Raw genomic sequence first — 19407 nt, 5'->3', positions numbered from 1 at the left:
TATCTCAAAAACTGAACATGTTACCGAAGTGACATAGTATTTTTTAATCTCTATTGGAAATAAAGAAACATGTATTTTTTGTTTTCTGAAAAACCACTTGGTTGGAGGGGTAAAGGAGACTGAAAATGGGGTTAAATTATTTTAATTAGGATACTGATATCTCAAAAGCTGAAGATGTTACAGACGTGAAATTTGGTATTTGGAATTTCCTTTAAAAGTAAAGGAATACGTATTTTTTGTTTTCGGAAATCCACCTAAAGGGAGGAAGGAAATTAAAAAATTAGTAGAATTATTTGTATGAGGATACTATTATCTCAAAAATGAAAGATTTTGCAGACGTAAAAATTGGTATTTGGAATCTGCTTTAAAATTAAACAAACACGTATTCTCGGAAAATCCAATGAAGGGGGGGGATAAAAAAATTGAAAAATTAATTGAATTAATTGTATGAGGATACTTACATCTAATAAAAACTAAAGTCGTTATCGACGTAAAAATTGATATATGGATCTCCTTTAAAAACAAAGAAAAAAGCGTTTTTGGGCCAAATCATTTTGGGGGGCGGGTTGAAAAAAGTTGAACTCCTTTTATGTGGACACATATATCAAAAATTGAAGATGTTAGAGTCGTGATAATTGGTATTTAGAAGATCCTTTACTATTAAAGAGACACGTATTTAAACAAGAAATTCACTTGGGGGGGGAGGGGAGTGTGAAAGGAAGTGAAAAAAATGACTTCTTTTAATGGGGATACTTATGTCTCAGAACTGAAGGTAACAATCGTGAACATTGGTATTTGGAATCTCCTTTAAACATAAGGAAACACGCCTTCGCTTTTTTTTTTTGGGGGGGGGGGGAGGTAAATCAACTTAACGGCAGTGGGGTGAAAAAGGAGTTGAGACCAATTGAGTTTACTGTTCATAATGTACTTATTCTGATCATAAACTGATCATTTTTAATCTTTCCCGGGTTCGTTTTCAAGAACCATCTTTTCCTTTGGAGTACATAAAGTTAGATTACAGTCGATTCTCCTGACATATAAATAAAAATTTAAACACATTTGAAATATACGATGTGAATGATATTGACCGTGCAATTGTTCACCTCTATAATAAGGTCAATAATTCACGGAAGTATATCATTGGTGTCGCCAGAAATCTCGAGCACTTGCCTACGCGCGACGATGGTGCTGGTCACATTGTCAGCAATGACAATGGCAGCAGATATAATTTACTGCCAAGTAGCGGTCTGGCATCTTGCTGTGGGTTCCAGATATATAATAATAATAATAATAATAATAATAATAATAATAATAATAATAATAATAATAATAATAATAATAATAATAATAATAATAATAATAATAATAATAATAATAACTACTCTTTAGTGGTGAAACCAAGTAACTGTCATGGTCCCCGGATAGTTGTCTCTTAATGACGGCCATGGTTTGAATCCCGTTAAATATTGGTATCACTATACAATATAGTTTGAGAAAATACTACTTGTTGCTCGGTGGAAACAAATGGTTATCCTGGTCCTGGAGTACTTGTATTCAGGACTCTGTTACCGACCACACGCGGTTCGATCCCCGTGATGAGCGACTAATTCTGTGCTCCGGTTCGGTTAGTATTGGCAGATATCCGTTGTATTTTAAACATTATATTTGCTACTATTGGTTTTTCTTCTTTCTTTCTCAATCTGCTTACCCTCTAGGGTAGGTTTTTCCCTCGGACTCAGCAACGGATCCCACCTCTGCCGCCACAAGGGTAGTGTCCTGGAGCGTGAGACATTGGGTCGGGGGATATAACTGGGGAGGCTGACCAGTACCTCGCCCAGGCGACTTCACCTGCTATGCTGAACAGAGGCCTTGGTGGGGGATGGGAAGATTGGAAGGGATAGACAATGAAGAGGGAAGGAGGCGGCCATGGCCTTAAGTTAGGTACCATCCCGGCCTTTGCTTGGAGAAGTGGGAAACCACAGAAAACTACTTCGAGGATGGCTGACCTGGGAATCGAATCCACCTCTACTCAGTTGACCTCCCAAGGCTGAGTGGATTCCGTTCCAGCACTCGTACCACTTTTCAAATTTCGTGGGGGAGCCGGGAATCGAACCCGGGCCTCCGCGGGTGGCAGTTAATCACACTAACCACTACACCACAGAGGCGGACTTGGTTTCTCAAATACATTTTTATTACTGATAATAATTCTGTTCTTCTTTTTCTACCGCTCTTCCCACAACTGTGGGGTTGTGGAAGCGAACTGCGTCACACATGTGGATTTGGCCCTGTCGATCAGCCAGATGCCCTTCTTGATGCCAATCCTATATGGAGGGATGTAATACTATTGTGTGTTTCTGTGGTGGTTTGCAGTGTGGTGTGTTGTCTGAATAGGAAAAGGAGAGTGAAGTACTTATTTGATTATTGTTTGGTTGGCGGAGCTATACCAGATGAATGGAGAGTTGGTATAGTAGCCCCTGTGTATAAAGGAAAGGGTGATAGACATAAAGCTGAAAATTACAGGCCAGTAAGTTTGATATGCATTGTATGTAAGCTTTGGGAAGGCATTCTTTCTGATTATATTGGACATGTTTGTGAAATTAATAACTGGTTCGATAGAAGGCAATTCGGTTTTAGGAAAGGTTATTCCACTGAAGCTCAACTTGTAGGATTCCAGCAAGATATAGCAGATATCTTGCATTCTGGAGGTCAAATGGACTGTATCGCGATTGACCTGTCTAAAGCATTTGATAGGGTGGATCATGGGAGACTACTGGCAAAAATGAGTGCAATTGGACTAGACAAAAGAGTGACTGAATGGGTTGCTATATTTCTAGAAAACAGATCTCAGAGAATTTGAGTAGGTGAAGCTTTATCTGACCCTGTAATAATTAAGAGGGGAATTCCTCAAGGCCTTATTGGACCTTCATGTTTTCTTATATATATAAATGATATGAGTAAAGGAGTGGAATCGGAGGTAAGGCTTTTTGCGGATGATGTTATTCTCTATAGAGTGATAAATAAGTTACGAGATTGTGAGCAACTGAAACGTGACCTCGAAAATGTTGTGAGATGGACAGCAGGCAATGGTATGTTGATAAACGGGATTAAAAGTCAGGTTGTGAGTTTCACAAATAGGAAAAGTCCTCTCAGTTTTAATTACTGCGTTGATGCGGTGAAAGTTCCTTTTGGGGATCATTGTAAGTATCTAGGTGTTAATATAAGGAAAGATCTTATTGGGGTAATCACATAAATGGGATTATAAATAAAGGGTACAGATCTCTGCACATGGTTATGAGGGTGTTTAGAGGTTGTAGTAAGGATTTAAAGGAGAGGGCATATAAGTCTCTGGTAAGACCCCAACTAGAGTATGGTTCCAGTGTATGGGACCCTCATCAGGATTACCTGATTCAAGAACTGGAAAATATCCAAAGAAAAGCAGCTCGATTTGTTCTGGGTGATTTCCGACAAAAGAGTAGCGTTACAAAAATGTTGCAATGTTTGGGTTGGGAAGAATTGAGAGAAAGAAGAAGAGCTGCTCGACTAAGTGGTATGTTCCGAGCTGTCAGCGGAGAGATGGCGTGGAATGACAGTAGACGAATAAGTTTGAATGCCGTTTATAAAAGTAGGAAAGATCTCAATATGAAGATAAAGTTGGAATTCAAGAGGACAAACTGGGGCAAATATTCATTTATAGGAAGGGGAGTTAGGGATTGGAATAACTTACCAAGGGAGATGTTCAATAAATTTCCAATTTCTTTGAAATCATTTAGGAAACGGCTAGGAAAGCAACAGATAGGAAATCTGCCACCTGGGCGACTGCCCTAAATGCAGATCAGTATTGATTGATTGAAACACAAGCACCCAGTTCCCAAGCCCAAGTTATTAAAATACCCCACTCAGCCGGGAATAGAACCCACGACTCTCTGAATCAAAGGGCAGTATGCTGACCATTCAGCCATGGAGTCGGACTATTATTGTTATCATTATAATATATGGAAAAATTCAACTTGATGCTAGGCAGCATTTATAACCATGTCCTTTAGCCATAAAAGCTTGAATTCGAGAATGTATCCATCATAATAGTTCATGTCCGCCTCTGTTGTGTAGTGGTTAGTTGATTAACTGCCACCCCCGGAGGCCCGGGTTCGACTGCCGGCTATGCCACGAAATTTAAAAAGTGGTAAGAGAGCTGGAACCAGGTCAACTAAACCTCGGAGTTCAACTGAATAGAGGTGGGTCCAATTCCCACCTCAGACATCCTCAAAGTGGTTTTCCATGGTTTCCCACTCTCCTCCAGGCAAATGCTGGGATGGTACCTTTCTTAAGGCCACGGCCTTCCTTCCCTTTCCCTTGCCTGTCCCTTCCAATCTTCCCATCCCTTGTTCAGCATTGGAGGTGAGGCAGCCTGAGCGAGGTACTGGTCCTCCTCCTCAGTTGTATCACGCTGACCCAAAGTCTCGAGCTCCAGGACACTGCCCTTGAGGCAGTAGAGATGAGATCCCTCCCAGAGTCCGAGTGAAAACCCTGGAGGGTAAACAGATTAAGAAAGATGATAGCTCATACGATGAAAATGAATGAGACATAAATGACCGGGAGTGACCTTTTCTGTAAGTTTTGTTGTGGACAAGTTTTAGATAAAACAGATATTTTCAGGGATATTTGGAAATTTGTGAAAAATAATATATTTGTGAAAATCTGTTATTTTTCCTTACACGGTAAAATCGCACAAAACATAAAAGATCAGAAATTATGTTCTAAACATATTTTGTTATGTACAAGTTTTCGATACCGTATTAATGGAGAAATCTGACATTGACTGCCTTGGCCTCTATAAAATTATGAACCCAATTTGTTATTATTGTTACCATTATAATGCATGAGACAGCTCTACACGTTGCTGGGAGCATCTTATAACGTGCTACTTTCAAAGCTGAAAACAAGCAATAGTCCACTTTCATTTTGAAATCTTTTCCGGATCTGTCTTTGCATCCATAAGCACAACAGCCTGGCATAATTTTCTTCAAATCTCAGACCTCAGAAATACGTAAATTCACACACATTTTGAAACTAATAATACTAAATAATTCCCCGTGTTTAATAAAACGTATTTTCGGTAGTATTAAAGTTAAAATAGTTACTCTGTATTTCGCTGAAATTGCATAAAGAGTGATCTTACCCAGTGCGGAATACATACGTTTAAATCAGCTGACGGGGCATTTGGCTAAAACATGGTGGAGCCAATCAGAATGAAGCACTCATTGGCCACATTGTACATATACTAACCTTTCCCTCCTCCTCCTCCTCCTCCTCCTCTCCCCTAGAACCACTACTTGTGGCCAGAGTGCTCGCGATCACGCTTGCGCCCGAGAAGCGCTGTACGGGCAGGCCTGCATTAGCTCATTCAGACATACTGTGTGGATGCTCACTTTCTGGGCCCAAGATTGTTAGAAGGTTTGAATCCTGGCACAGTCAATCAGAAGTTCAGGGTACTTAAATGTGAGAGCCCTGGGTTAAAAGATTAACTGTCATATCAAACACTTATCAGCAAAAATTGTACAACTCCAGCACAGCTTAATATCATTCAGGATTAGGAAAAAGTTGAACACATATTACCACTATCGTTAGTTCATTCTTTCTGCCTTTATTTATCATATAAATGTACACTATGAGAACAAGTTACTTACTTTTGTATAGATAATCATGCAGCTGCTCACCACACAGCAAGACCAAGTTTTCCATGGCACGCAGTTTTCCAGTAGTGAAAGTAGGTGTAAGCACAGCACGTACATTTTTCCATCGTTGTCCTTTGAGGTTAATCAGCATGTTTTCAATGTATGGACTATGTCGTAGGCGCAACGTGGGCCGATCAGTGAAGTGTTCAAAGTCTCGGATCAAAACGTAGCGTATCAGCTCGGGATCACGTATCATCAAAGATGGTCGGCGACCTTCAAAGAAGCCTGCAATGAAATTGAAAATGTTCAAAATTTATTTTAAAAGAAACAACTATGCTGTCAGCCCTCATTCCGGCTATCTTTAATGGTAGTACAATTTAGCCTACTTGCAGTTATTTCAATGCATTATTGTTGTCCTAGCCTTTATACAGTATGCAGAAGATAGTTGCTGAATGGTATGGACACAATCATGGAGGAGTACAAGATGAGAATATATAAATCCAAAACAGAAGTAATAGAATGTGGTCGAACAAATTTAGGTGATACGGGAAATATTAGATTAGGAAATGAAGTCTTAAAGGAAGCAGATGGATATTTTTACTTGGGTAGCAGAATAGCTAATGATGGCAGAAGTGAGGACATAAAATGGAGAGTAGCAAAAGGAATGATTTCTGAGAAAATAAATATGCTCACATCAAACACAGGTATGCATGGCTGAATGGACAGCGTTGTGGCCTTCGGTTCAGAGGGTGCCGGGTTCGATTCCCAGCCAGTTTGGGGATTTTAACCGTGTCTAGTTTATTCCTCTAGCTCATAGACTGGGTGTTTGTGTTCATCTTAATAAATATCTTCATTTACAAACAACATATCACACTACAAACCACTACGGAAACACGCAATAGTAAATACATTTCTCCGTATACAGGGTTGGCGACAGGAAAGGCGACTGGCTGTAAAACTAGGCTGAATCCATACAAAGTGTCGACCCCAGATAAATGGAAAAGGCCAGCAAGGTTAAGAAGAAGAAGAACATAAGTATGCATATTAGAAAGATGTTTTTGAAAACTTTTGCATGGAGCATAGCACTGCACTGAAGTGAAAGATGGCTAATTATAATTAGTGCAGAAAGAAAGAAAATAGAAGCTTTTGAAATGTTTGTTACAGAAGAATGCTTAAAGTTAAACAAATGGACTGAATCACAAATGAAGAGATAAAAAATTGAGTTGTGAGAGGAGAATGAGTTGGAGAAAGTTGATCAAAAGAAGAGATAAAATGACAGGTACACGTCTTCAGACAAAAATTGATGCCTACTTGGCCATCAGATGATATAGCTGTTGATTCCCATAGGGAATCTGAAATATTTGTTCCGAATGAGTAAATTTATCATACAATAATACGGTAAGACAAAGTGTCTCATAGTGCATTGGCACTGCTGGTGGCTACAATTAGCCTATTCAGTGGCCTCCATGGTATGCACTAGCCATGCGCCTTGGCAGGTGTGCTAGGTACCAACTGATGAGCCCAACCTAGCACACAGGGGCGAAACACTGGCAACCAGAAATGAGTTAGCTGGAAAATTTATAATGTCCAGTAACGGACCATTTATATGGGTATTGAAATTAACAGTCGCTAATCTGGAGACCTCTACAGATTGACGATCGACAAGTGTAGAGCGAACAGAGATCACTGATAATGTGAAGGCATACAATGATGTCAGCTTTCACAGCCAGTATATAATGGAAACTTTCTTTTTACTTCCTGGCTATACGTTTCACATTAGTAGCTAATATTATGCGTGTGAACTAGACATTGCATGGCGTTTTCAACGATATCGACAACATTGTGTTTTCCCGACCTCGAAGTGGAATAGGCTTCTCGCAGAATGGAGAAGAAAGAAAATAAATCATCTCCTTCACAGTTGCAATCATAATGTGCACACTAATGATCATTAGTAACTAGTGGCTAGAAATATTAATTTCAGGCAAGGAAATCTGTACAATCCTCAGAACCGTCCAGTACAGGCTTACACTCTCTCTCACTGGTCAGAGTAGAGCCCTGCACACAACCGAAGAGCAAACTTAAGTATGTCTACTCAATGAGGGTGAAATTATCCTGCTTCTTTGTAATCCTAGTTTAACAGGACACAATAGCCCATTTTAGAGGACATTCTTGTAATGTGGCTAGCAATAAAAATGTTGCTTATGAACACTTTCCACACACAAAACCACTATGACACAATGCAAGTTTCTGTTTACAGGTAGCATTTAATTTTGCTTTCTTCTTTCTATATGTTACAGAAAAGCACTCCTTAACCATCAACGCCACAAGACTTTTGTGTGTATTCTTTTTCCTTAGTATAGAAGGCAGAGAAGACAGTCCAATGTCTATGTAGCATAGCCCATGAAATATCATAGAACTTGACATTTCTGAAGGATTCAGTCAACTGGTTATTCCCACATTCTTTCTATATCCCAGCTCTGGCGTTACATTGTCCTGACTCTCATTTTAGACATCTACAAATATCATACCGAGCAAGTGGACGTGTGGTTTCAGTCACGTAGCTATCAGCTTGCATTCGGGAGATAGTGGGTTCGAACCCCACTGTCGGCAGCCCTGAAGATAGTTTTCCGTAGTCTCCCATTTTCACACCAGCAAATGCTGGGGCTGTACCTTAATTGAGGCCATGGTTCCTTCCTTCCTACTCCTATCCCATCGTTGTCATAAGACTTATCTCTGTCGGAGCAATGTAAAGAAGGTTGTACATATATCATGCATCAACTTAAATTACTTCTTTCAAAACGAATTTGTAAAATTTTAGATATTTGCAGTGTATCTGGTCAGAAAATATGTCTGTATAAGCCCATGGAAGAAGAACAAGAACAGATGAATACTTAAAACAAAATATTTCATGTTATACTAATTTACTAAATACATTTTAAACTGCATGTAAAATACAATCATGTTTATGTTTCGGAGAAAGGAGACGGACTGCTCGATTAAGTGGTATGTTCCGAGCTGTCAGTGGAGAGATGGTGTGGGAGGACATCAGTAGGCGAATAAGTTTGAGTGGTGTCCTTAAAAGTAGGAAAGATCACAATCTATATAAATAAAACTGTAGGGGGTCCGCTGTCTGTAATTTCTTTTGTTTTGCCATTTTTCAGATATTTATCCGTTTTAGGTCAACTCAAGACCGAATCGGTGGTTTTTACGTTTCGTGTCTGTTTGTTTGTCTGTTTGTCTGTCTGTTTGTCTGTTCCACCATCACGTCGAAACGGCTGGATAGATCTCAACCAAACTTCATATTTAGAGTATACTCATCCCGGGGAAGGTTTCGATATGCATCTCATTTTAAAATCTTTGAATACTCGGGGGGTTTATAGGAAAACCAGAATGGTTTTTCCACCATCACGTCGAAACGGCTGGATAGATCTCAACCAAACTTCATATTTAGAGTATACTCATCCAGGGGAAGGTTTCGATATGCATATCATTTTAAAATCTTTGAATAGACGGGGGTTTATAGGAAAACCTGAATGGTTTTTCAACCCTCACGTCGAAACGGCTGGATAGATCTCAACCAAACTTCATATTTAGAGTATACTCATCCTGGGGAAGGTTAGGATATGCATATCATTTTAAAATCTTTGAATAGACGGGGGGTTCCATTTTCTCTTATACTATTGATTTTCTGTAAACTTCGTTTACCGTACGTGAAACGTCTCTTCATTATAAACAACTTTCATTATGTTCATAATTTACCTTGCTCTTCACATGACGGAGAAATTTACAATTTTCCGCTGGTATCATGCTCTGCATTGAGTGACCGACAGACCGACAACGAACCTACAGGTTACCATGGCAACGTCTCTGACTGCATGCCAGCAGGGAAGTAACGTATTGCCATTTTCCTCATCATGCTTTTAAATTCGTGGTTGTTCCTTGGGTAGAAGGCAAGAGAGGCGTCAATCGGCCTATCTGCGGAATATTGGCGGAATATCGTTGGATGTTATAACCGCCCTCGAATAGATTAAGTAATAACACCATTAGTCATCTTCTTATTATTTGTTTACCTAAGAATCACTGGACCTAAATTTCTCCTCTGTTACCGCTTTATTATATCCATAACTCACACTAGCATAATTTATTGAGGGGCAATTGATTTTCCAATACATTCACTTGGCATTTACATATTTGTCGTTATCCGGCTGTCCTCAGTTATAATCCATTTTCTATTACTTTCAACTTTCTTAACTGTATTATTTCTTCCTTAATTACACCGTATGTACACGAGTGCTACAAACTACTGGATGTATTTCCACCAAGACTCATATTTAGAATACACCTGTCCTTGATAGGTTTTAGGGCAAATATTGTTTCTAAATCCCTGAACTGACTGGGGGTTTATACGAAACCGAAACAGTGATTTTGCACTTCCACAAAATATACACAACCAAACTTAATGGAAATCTACCTACCTTGGTAGAAATTAATTTCTAAACCTTTTTTCTCATGTGCATCATTTTGATACGAGGATTAATAAGGGAGATATCATTAACGGACCGTTTTTCTGTACAAGTCCCATCGGACTTGACTCACGAGCGGATGCGTGTAAAGCGTATTCCTTACAACTTAAAAACTACTGAAGACATTCGAACCAAAATTTATATTTAGCATCCACCTGTCCAAAGGGAAGGTTTTAAACGTAAATAACATTTCATGTTCCGGAATGGACTGGCGGTTTATAGGGAACCGAAATGGTGATTTTACTCTTCCACAATATATACAGAACAAGACCAACCTGACTGGAAATCGACCAAACGTGATGGAATTCCACCTCTAAACCTTTTCTTCATGTGCATTTTTTCGTCAGGAGGATTAATAAGGGAGATATCATGAATGGTCAGTTTTGCAGGTTAAGTCCAGCGGACATAGCCACAAAGGTGTTTTACATGGAGCAGATTCCTTATCTATATAAATCAAATCGTAATGACTGTGTGCCTCTACACTGACTATTTTGGCGAAATTTTCTTACAGCTTTCCGTTTAAGGGGTAATAATGACCATCTCCATAATTTTTGGTTTAGTTTCCTGAAAGTCCTAATTTTACCCGCCTCGCCCAAAATCCACATTGCGGCATAATCTGCCAGAAGAAAAAGAAGATAATTGAAATTTGACAAAATTATACGTTTTAGCCTGTAACGAACGGAAAACATCCTAGATCATTAAATTTTTCACTTTTTATCCCCGAAGAATATCGAAATATGCAGGCAATTTTAATGATGGTGCAGACCTTCGGAAATTCCTATCACATAACGGATTGCACAATCTCCGTTCAATTTGAAATGATATACAACCTTGGTCTTATGACTTTTTGCCGTATCTGTATCCCTTTTACGTGTGATTTTTCTCTATTAATCGATGTTTAGTCAATTTGGAATTTTCACATGCATAATTCATACTTTCAATTACTTATATGAAATACAGAATCATCAAACTCTTCACGAAAATTGGCCCACCCAGTAGGCATATATGAGCCAAATGCTATGTATGTAGCTGTCACATAATTATCCGAAAAGTAATGTAATGTGAGATAATCTTACAAAACCTTTACCCTGTTCCACGTTTCTAACTCAATCTGACCCAAGAATAGATGACATATCATAGGACGTGTCTTATGGTATAATCCTTTGTCGATATGACGTACGTTTAGTAGCAGTTAATCTGTAAATGAAGGTCTTCAATATTGTAAACACGCATATACTTTCGTATGTCGATCTATATATATTCACTGATGTCGATTTTTAGCGATCGAGAAAGGGTGGGTCTGCTATTGTAATCAGTACTCCCCACACCAACTTTGACTGGCAGTAGGAAAGGGTTCCTTCTCCAACTCCTGTGTAACTGTCATTAGTAAGGAAGGCCTACAATTGTAATGAATAGTTCCCTTCTCCATTTGACTTGCAGAAGGCAAGTGAGCATGCAGTTTTCTTTAAAACTCCCCTACCCGATAGTGTTTGGCAGTAGGCAAGGGTGCCCGCCATTATAAAGAAATGTCCTCATCTAAAATGTGACTGGCATTAGGCATAGCGGCCTGCTATTTTGATGGAAACTCACCAACTTGGTGTGACTGGCAGTAAGCTGGCTGGCAGTAGGAAAATGGGCCTGGCATTGTAATGATAACTGCACAACTCAATTTCGAGTGATAGTAGGGTAATTTCCTACCATTATAATAGAAACTCCTCAACTGTAATTTGTCTGGAAGTAGGAAAGGGGGGCTGCCATTTTAACGAAAACTCCCCAAATCGATTGTGAATGGCAGTAGGCAAGTGAGCCTGCCGTTATATCACAAATCCGTAACAAACACTTTACATTGGAAACAACGTACGGGGACCTCCCCATGCTCTTTCTCGGATAACGCTAAGAGACATGCAATTTTAAAACAATCTTATTTACTGCATGTACACTATTTACTTCGATATTCGAATACAATGTAGAATACCGTAGCGAAGCACGGGTACATTCGCTAGTATGAAGATAAAGTTGGAATTCATGAGGACAAATTGGGGCAAATATTTGTTTATAGGAAGGGGAGTTACGGATTGGAATAACTTACCAAGGGAAATGTTCAATAATTTTCCAATTTCTTTGCGATAAGAAAAGGCTAGGAAAACAACAGATACGGAATCTGCCACCTGGACGACTGCCCTAAATGCAGATCAGTAGTGATTGATTGATTGATTGATTGATTGATTGATTGATTGATTGATTGATTGATTGATTGATTGATTGATTGATTGATTGATTGATTGATTGATTGATTGGCAATGCAAATCAAATGGAAACACATTCATCACCCTTAATGGCCATGCTTTTACTAACGCTATCAGTCTTTTGTAATATAAGTGTGGTAGTGATGTAATAAATTATGTTCCCCACCCTCTAAAAGAGAATGTGGCATCTTCAGATTTACCTTTCAATATGGGCTGTGATATATTCCCTTATAAAAATACTCAAAACAGGTGGAGATGTATAACATAAAACTCAACACACATAAAAATAAATGTATGTACGTCTACCGTTTAGTCCTGTTTCTTGTACACACATAAAATGAACATGGCATCGAATTTAAATAACTGTTAAAGTTATTTCCCAAATGGTGTACAGAATTATTTATCACCAACAAGGAAAAGCCAGTATAGCCAGAATATTTAATCATAGAAACACCTTAATCAGTTCCCGGGAAAATGCCAATCGAGTAGGCGTGACTTGTGAGCATCTTGCGAGTGTGTGACACCATAAGCCACACCTCCTGGAAAAAAACCACGTGTGACGTTGCCTTGCTTGTCTCTTATCCATGCTCAAGGTTGGCCAAAATCTTCATCCAAACGTTAACCTGATTCCCTTCATACTGATAATCCACAGCCTGTTCCTAGTCATTTGACTGGATAAGGAGTGGAATGAATGAAGCCCCATCTAGCGGTGAGGATATAAACTGTGCCGGATGCCGAAGCCTCTCGCACTCCTCTGGGACAATGATTAATGCCTGACAGATGAAATGAAATTATATTGGAGATGCTGCTGGAATTAAAGATGAGAGGAAACACCGGAGTACCTGGAGAAAAACCTGTCCCACCACCGCTTTGTCCAGCACAAATCATACATAGATGGACAGGATTTGAACCACAGAACCCAGCGGTGAGAGGCCGGCACGCTGCTGCCTGAGCCACAGAGGCTCCGCCTAATTCCCTTCCCACCTAAAATCCTAATGATCGGAGTGTACAACTTATGACCAAGTACGTTGTCAGCGACATTTCATATAAAGCTTTAATTACACACATAACTGAGGACTGCAGAAAAGTTGTAATATAAATTCAGCCTCAAAAGCCTTAACTTTATAGAATTATAATGGTTAACTAAATGTATGGCTCCTTGGATGATTGGTCAGTATACTGGCTTTCAGTTCAGAGGGCCCCGGGTTCGATTCCTGCCCGGGCCGAGGATTTTAACTGCGCATAGTAAATTCATCTTGATCAGGGGCTGGGTGTTTTTGTTCATCTTGATACACTTCTCTTGATATACACAGAAGCACGCAATAGTGAATCCTTCCACATAGAGTTGGTGTCAGGAAAGGCATCCGGCAGTAAAACAGGATAAATCTTCATCAAGAACCGACTCCAAGTACTAACAAAAAAAAAAAAAAAAAAAAAAAAAAAGGAAGCCAGGAAGAAGAAGAAGTAGAAGAAGAAGACAACAATATGGTATACATCCTTGCAAATTCTTTAAATCAGGTAATACTCTTCCTAAAACGTGACCATACTGTTTGAAGAAGCTATGAAATAATTTTAGTATAAGTTATTAACAGTTCAAAATGAAAAATACAAAAAGGTAACATAACAAAGTTTTTCAATCAAAATATACAACAACAGTTCAATATATGTTGCTGATGAAAAAAGGATTATTCATGCCAGCAAAACTAAATAATTTCAAGAACACAATTTTCTTTTACTACTTTCAGCACAGATCTCAAGAGAGTTTTGAATTTTTTTTCCACTTTGAAGCTAAAATTGTGCCTTATGAGGACTATAATATTTTTTGATGATTACGACCTACCTGAATTATACTGCAAGGCAGAGTAAACCAACTCAAATAAACTGAGCAGTTATATCATAGTTCAGATCAATTCAATACCACTATTTTGTGATATGTAATATGTAAGCAAAAGATAGGGCCTACAAGGGTATTTAAGTCACTTGTACTGAAACAGACTAAATTACACCAGAAATATCTAGCTAATCAAAATCAGTGATAGAGAAGTTCTTACATTCACATTTTAAAAACTTAAAATGTAATAAAACATAAAAGATTACCTGCATAGCGATAACCATGAAATTTTTTGTATAGTTCCAACTGAAATTCATGGAAAGATTTTCTAAATAGCATCCTGTCCTTAATATTCCCAAACAGAATAGTAGGCTCAATGTAATGCACTCCTTTCTTCTTCCAGTATGAGAAAGTTTTTGTGTAGTGCCAGTAGATGATAACCGCCACACCCGGCAGACACAACCACCACGCGTACTCCATCGTCTGAAATAAGAACTTGGGTAAACTACATTGTGTAAAACCTACATGCAAAACCATGTTTAATATATGAACAATATTACGGGAGTGCTGGAAATTCAAAACAGTATGGTTCAATCTATCTTGACAGGATTTAACCCAGATTTATCTCAACACAGCCATTCCTGTCACAGACTGAGATGGTGTCCTTTGAAGAGCTACCTTCCCAGGCTGACAATTATTTACCGTTGCATATATCATACGACACTATGTTATTTATTTATTTTTGGATTTTCCTAAATTAAAGGCAACTGCTGAATATTTCACACCTTGAGGATTATGTGGAACACCTTGCGGATTATGTGGAACGAGTGTTCACCCCAACAACACCTTCAGCCATTAACATTGTATTTTCAACCAAGTGTGTTATTTTGTAAGTCAGATGCTTGAAGCTAAAAACTTGTTACCATGATCGTTGCCGTGGGACCTCCAGTTTACGTGGAACTGAACTACAGGAACGCGACTTTTAATTTCTAAAATCCCACATGCACTGGTCAAGATTCCAAGCGTGGCTCTCCAGGTAGGACGCCAGTGACGCCACTTGGCTATCACACCCCACGCAGCTACTCAAATGTCCTCACGAAGGTAGGTTAATTCCAGTTACAGTCCTCCTACCACACTAAAACATCATTCAGGGTCAATATTAACTCTCTGATTGCTGTAACAATATCTGAAATAAATAAAATAAAAATGAGTAAATCAGAGCCAAACTAGACCGCTCTAATCAACCAGAGAAAGAACACACAAGTTAAACAGAGGTTTTATGGTGATTACATTTTGTTGACAAAAGAAATCATGTCTGATTGTAAATAGTTCTCAATAGGAACAAAAGATAGGATAGAGGCAAAATTTCAACACACAATGCACACGAGGGCAGACAGATTCAAGTGGCATAACCGCTATTCATTGAAAACTCCTTCCGTGCTGGCAGCGATGTGAATAATGCTGTAGCAACTAGTGTTGACTACTGAATGTATGATTCGAAGCAGTGCATCGATTCATTCAAGTATCCGAGTGAATCGATTCACAGGAACGATGAGCTCACGGCACACGATGACTCACAGCAGACAGTGCAGAGTTGCTCACTCACGGATCAGTGAGACTCAACACACACACGGTTCATTATCGGCACACTGGACATTGACGGGGAGCCGAGCTTCCACTGCAGCGAGACATACAGAGCCATAGCACATTGAAAGAATCATACGCTAAGACCAGCTCTCACTCTCAGCTCATTTGAAAATAATACCCATTTGCATTCACTGTCCTCTTCTTACAGGGAGGTTTAAATAATATATGGATTTATTTGCAGTGTTGAAAAGGTAGTCAAATCCAAAGTAACTAGCTAGTAAATAGGTAGGCTATTAGGTTCTTCTATTTATTAGTTTAATGAATCAGTGTTATAAATTAGTTGACATTCGACAATTAATTCAACTCAACTCTCTAGCCTACCTAATTACTATAAGTCATGCTCGTGACCACTCGAAATTATCTGCTTTATATTTGGAAGAACCGCTCAGTATTTTCTCAGTTCGTATGTCACATCCTTGCACAAGACTTCAGTAATCGAATCACGAGATCACCAGTGTACGTGGACAGTGGGTAAGTGAGCTGACTGATGCAATAACTTAAATAAAAAATGTTGAATCAGATAACCACAGGGCTACTCTGCATCTCGGGTAGCCTATACAAAATATGACGATTTAAAAAATCCTCTATTGTAGAAAGACATAGTTTCAAAGATGACTGAGCAAGTTGGCCATGCGGTTAGGGTCGCGTAGCTATGAGCTTGCATTCGAGGGATGGTGGGTTCGAATCCTACCGTCAGCAGCCGTTAAGATGGTTTTCCGTGGTTTCCTACTTTCACACCAGGAAAATGCTGGCATTGTACCTTAATTAAGACCACGGACGCTTCCTTTCCACTCCAAGCTCATCATCGCCATAAGGCCTGTCTGTGTCGGTGCGAGGTAAAGCAACTTATTTGATTTATATTTAATATGTAGGCTACACAGGTATTTTTACATCGAATTCTGTATATAATGTATGTATGTATATAATACAGTTGTGACTTTCAGAGAACTGAGGGATAACCATAAGTTAGTGTATAAAATTTGAGTTATGTCAGTTCTTCTTCTTCTTCTTCTTCTTCTTCTTCTTCTTCTTCTTCTTCTTCTTCTTATTATTATTATTATTATTATTATTATTATTATTATTATTATTATTATTATTATTATTATTATTATTATTATTATTATCATTAACTATGTAAGTTTTGTATTGTAATATAACGAGCATGTATAGTAACGCACAAGTGTCTATTTTTTCCCGCATTTCATTTTTAACTTATTTGTTTCGTCTTGTGTACTTACCGTGAATACAATGAAATGTCCATGTTCTTTGAAAGAAAAGACTAGGCAAACAATTGATATGGAATCTCCCACCTGGGCGAGAGCTCTAAATGCAGATCACTGATGATTGTGCATAGAGATATTTTTTCATATAATTCTATATACTTATCTAATGTCACTGTGGGGGAAATGCTTTGTATCATCAAAATTTGATACGAAGAGGTGGCTGCCAGGAGAACCCTGAATCTGAAAGCTAGATGACCCGTAGGAAAGCAGTTCATAGAATGAAGACCAGATGGCAGCAGCAAGCTTTGAATGTTGTTGCTGCTGTCATATCAGTAGCCACTACTCAGATGTAATAGGAATGGTGACTCTAATGTGCTGTGAATCAGATCACTGTATCGATTCAGGAACGTGAACAGAATCAAATGATTCAATTTTGTAAAATGAATCGAATATCCCACCACTAGTATTAACTCTTGTTTGAACTCAGGCTGATGTTAGTTTCGTATGTTGTAGATGCATGCTCCTATGTTTTCAATTAGCCAGGCTGAGCGGCTCAGACGGTTGAGGCGCTGGCATTCTGACCCCAACTTGGCAGGTTCGAACCTGGCTCAGTCTGGTGGTATTTGGAGGTGCTCAAATACATCAGCCTCGTGTCGGTAGATTTACTGGCACATAAAAGAACTCCTGCGGGACTAAATTCCGGCACCTCGGCGTCTCCGAAAACCATAAAAGAGTAGTTAGTGGGATGTAAAGCAAATAACATTATTATTATTATTTTTAATGATAAACTACAATGACTAGGAGCGTTCATCTGATAGCATCTGTGAATATTTTTACCTCCTCCACGATCCTCTACGTGACATTGCAACTGCAATTTCACCTGGTTCTATACCATTTCGTTCGTTCGGTGATAGGGCAACAAGCCGACCCCATGCAGCATAGCTTTGTTCAAAGAGTTTGGTCCTAAAATGACATTTATTTTTTTCATTACGAGCAATCTACAGCCGTTATTCCCACCAATTAGTACCGGAAATCACTCTCACTACGTTCATGTATATCACCAGAGGCAAAATCAACGGACCCCTACGGCCCACAATCCGAGGGCTAAGATATTAAGTTTTGAAGTTTAAAAATGTGTCCTTTTCAGTTTCCATATAATTTCAAAAAATTTTTAGCATTGTAGGTTCTTTTATTTTCACGTTAGTACTTAAAAAGTTGAGCTCTTACATATTCATAATGTTGCGAATATTCTACTAACAAGTAAGTAACGGTATTCTGTTGTATTGAGCAGGGGCGGTGCATGGTATTGTTGCAGGGCTGCACAACTCCCAATAATTTTGCTCTTCATTTGTCGTCTTTTCTTCTAATGTTTTAGATTAATAAACCGAACATGTATTCAAAAACATGTCAAAATCAACCATCTTTGGTCATTCACTGTACTAATGCTTCGTAATGGACCTACAAATGCTTCTGGCTTCGAATCAAATTCACGGGGTTTGCTTTCCTACGGCAACTCCCTAGCAGACAGCACGCGCAATGTGCCTCAGCAGGGACAAGCCTAAGCCTGTATAGCATCAGGTAGCATGCTCGCCAGTATCGGTCTCAGGGAGTTGCACGAGACTAGCAAGTCCCCTACTGAGGAACAGTTCCAAATGTCCCCACTAGGTTGCACCCCTCTGCAGAGATTACTTCATTCCTACTTTCTCTCCTCTCGCAAAGGTAATTCATTAACATTTTTTAAATTTACAAATTTCAATTACATTGCACCGATGCAGATAGGTCTTACGGCGCCTATGGGATAGGAAAGGGCTGGGAGTTGGAAGGAAGCGACTGTGGCTTTAATTAAGGCACAGCCACAGCATTTGGGTGGTGTGAAAATGGGAAACTGCAGAAAACCATCTTCAGTGCTTCTGACAGTGGTGTTCGAACCCACTATACCCCGAATGCAAGCTCACAGCTACGCGACCCTAACCACATGGCCAACTTGCTGGGTAATTCTTTTCCACGCCATACCAGACCAGGCAAAATATTACCAACATCTTGCTTCAATGAAAAACAGGATGGCAAATTTTCAATTCAAGTGAGGCAAAAGTAACTGTGCTAGGCCGAGTGGCTCAGAGAGTTGAGGCGATGGCCTTCTGACCCCATCGTGACAGGTTCGACCTGGCTCAGTCTGGTAGTATTTGACGGTGCTCACATACATCAGCCTCGTGTCAGTAGATTTACCGGCATGTAAATGAACTCCAGCAGCTCGGGGTTTCCGAA

General features: G+C 39.2%; 1 protein-coding gene across 2 annotated transcripts in view; it reads right to left on the bottom strand.

Moving 5' to 3' along the window:
• LOC136864500 (cytochrome P450 6j1) overlaps positions 1-19407 on the bottom strand; it is a 112412-nt gene that overhangs the window by 76949 nt on the left and 16056 nt on the right. For both annotated transcript variants that reach the window (XM_067141551.2, XM_067141550.2), the window contains exons 2-3: positions 14539-14755; positions 5685-5957 (exon numbers count right to left, since the gene is read on the bottom strand). In XM_067141551.2, the coding sequence (XP_066997652.1) occupies positions 5685-5957; positions 14539-14752 (487 nt within the window). In that variant the 5' untranslated portion in view covers positions 14753-14755. The remainder of the gene's footprint in view (positions 1-5684; positions 5958-14538; positions 14756-19407) is intronic.

This window comes from Anabrus simplex, chromosome 2, assembly GCF_040414725.1.
Source record: "Anabrus simplex isolate iqAnaSimp1 chromosome 2, ASM4041472v1, whole genome shotgun sequence".
Taxonomy (NCBI): domain Eukaryota; kingdom Metazoa; phylum Arthropoda; class Insecta; order Orthoptera; family Tettigoniidae; genus Anabrus; species Anabrus simplex.
The sequence above is the reverse complement of the archived record's forward strand: the minus strand, read 5'-3'. Positions and strand labels throughout refer to the sequence as shown.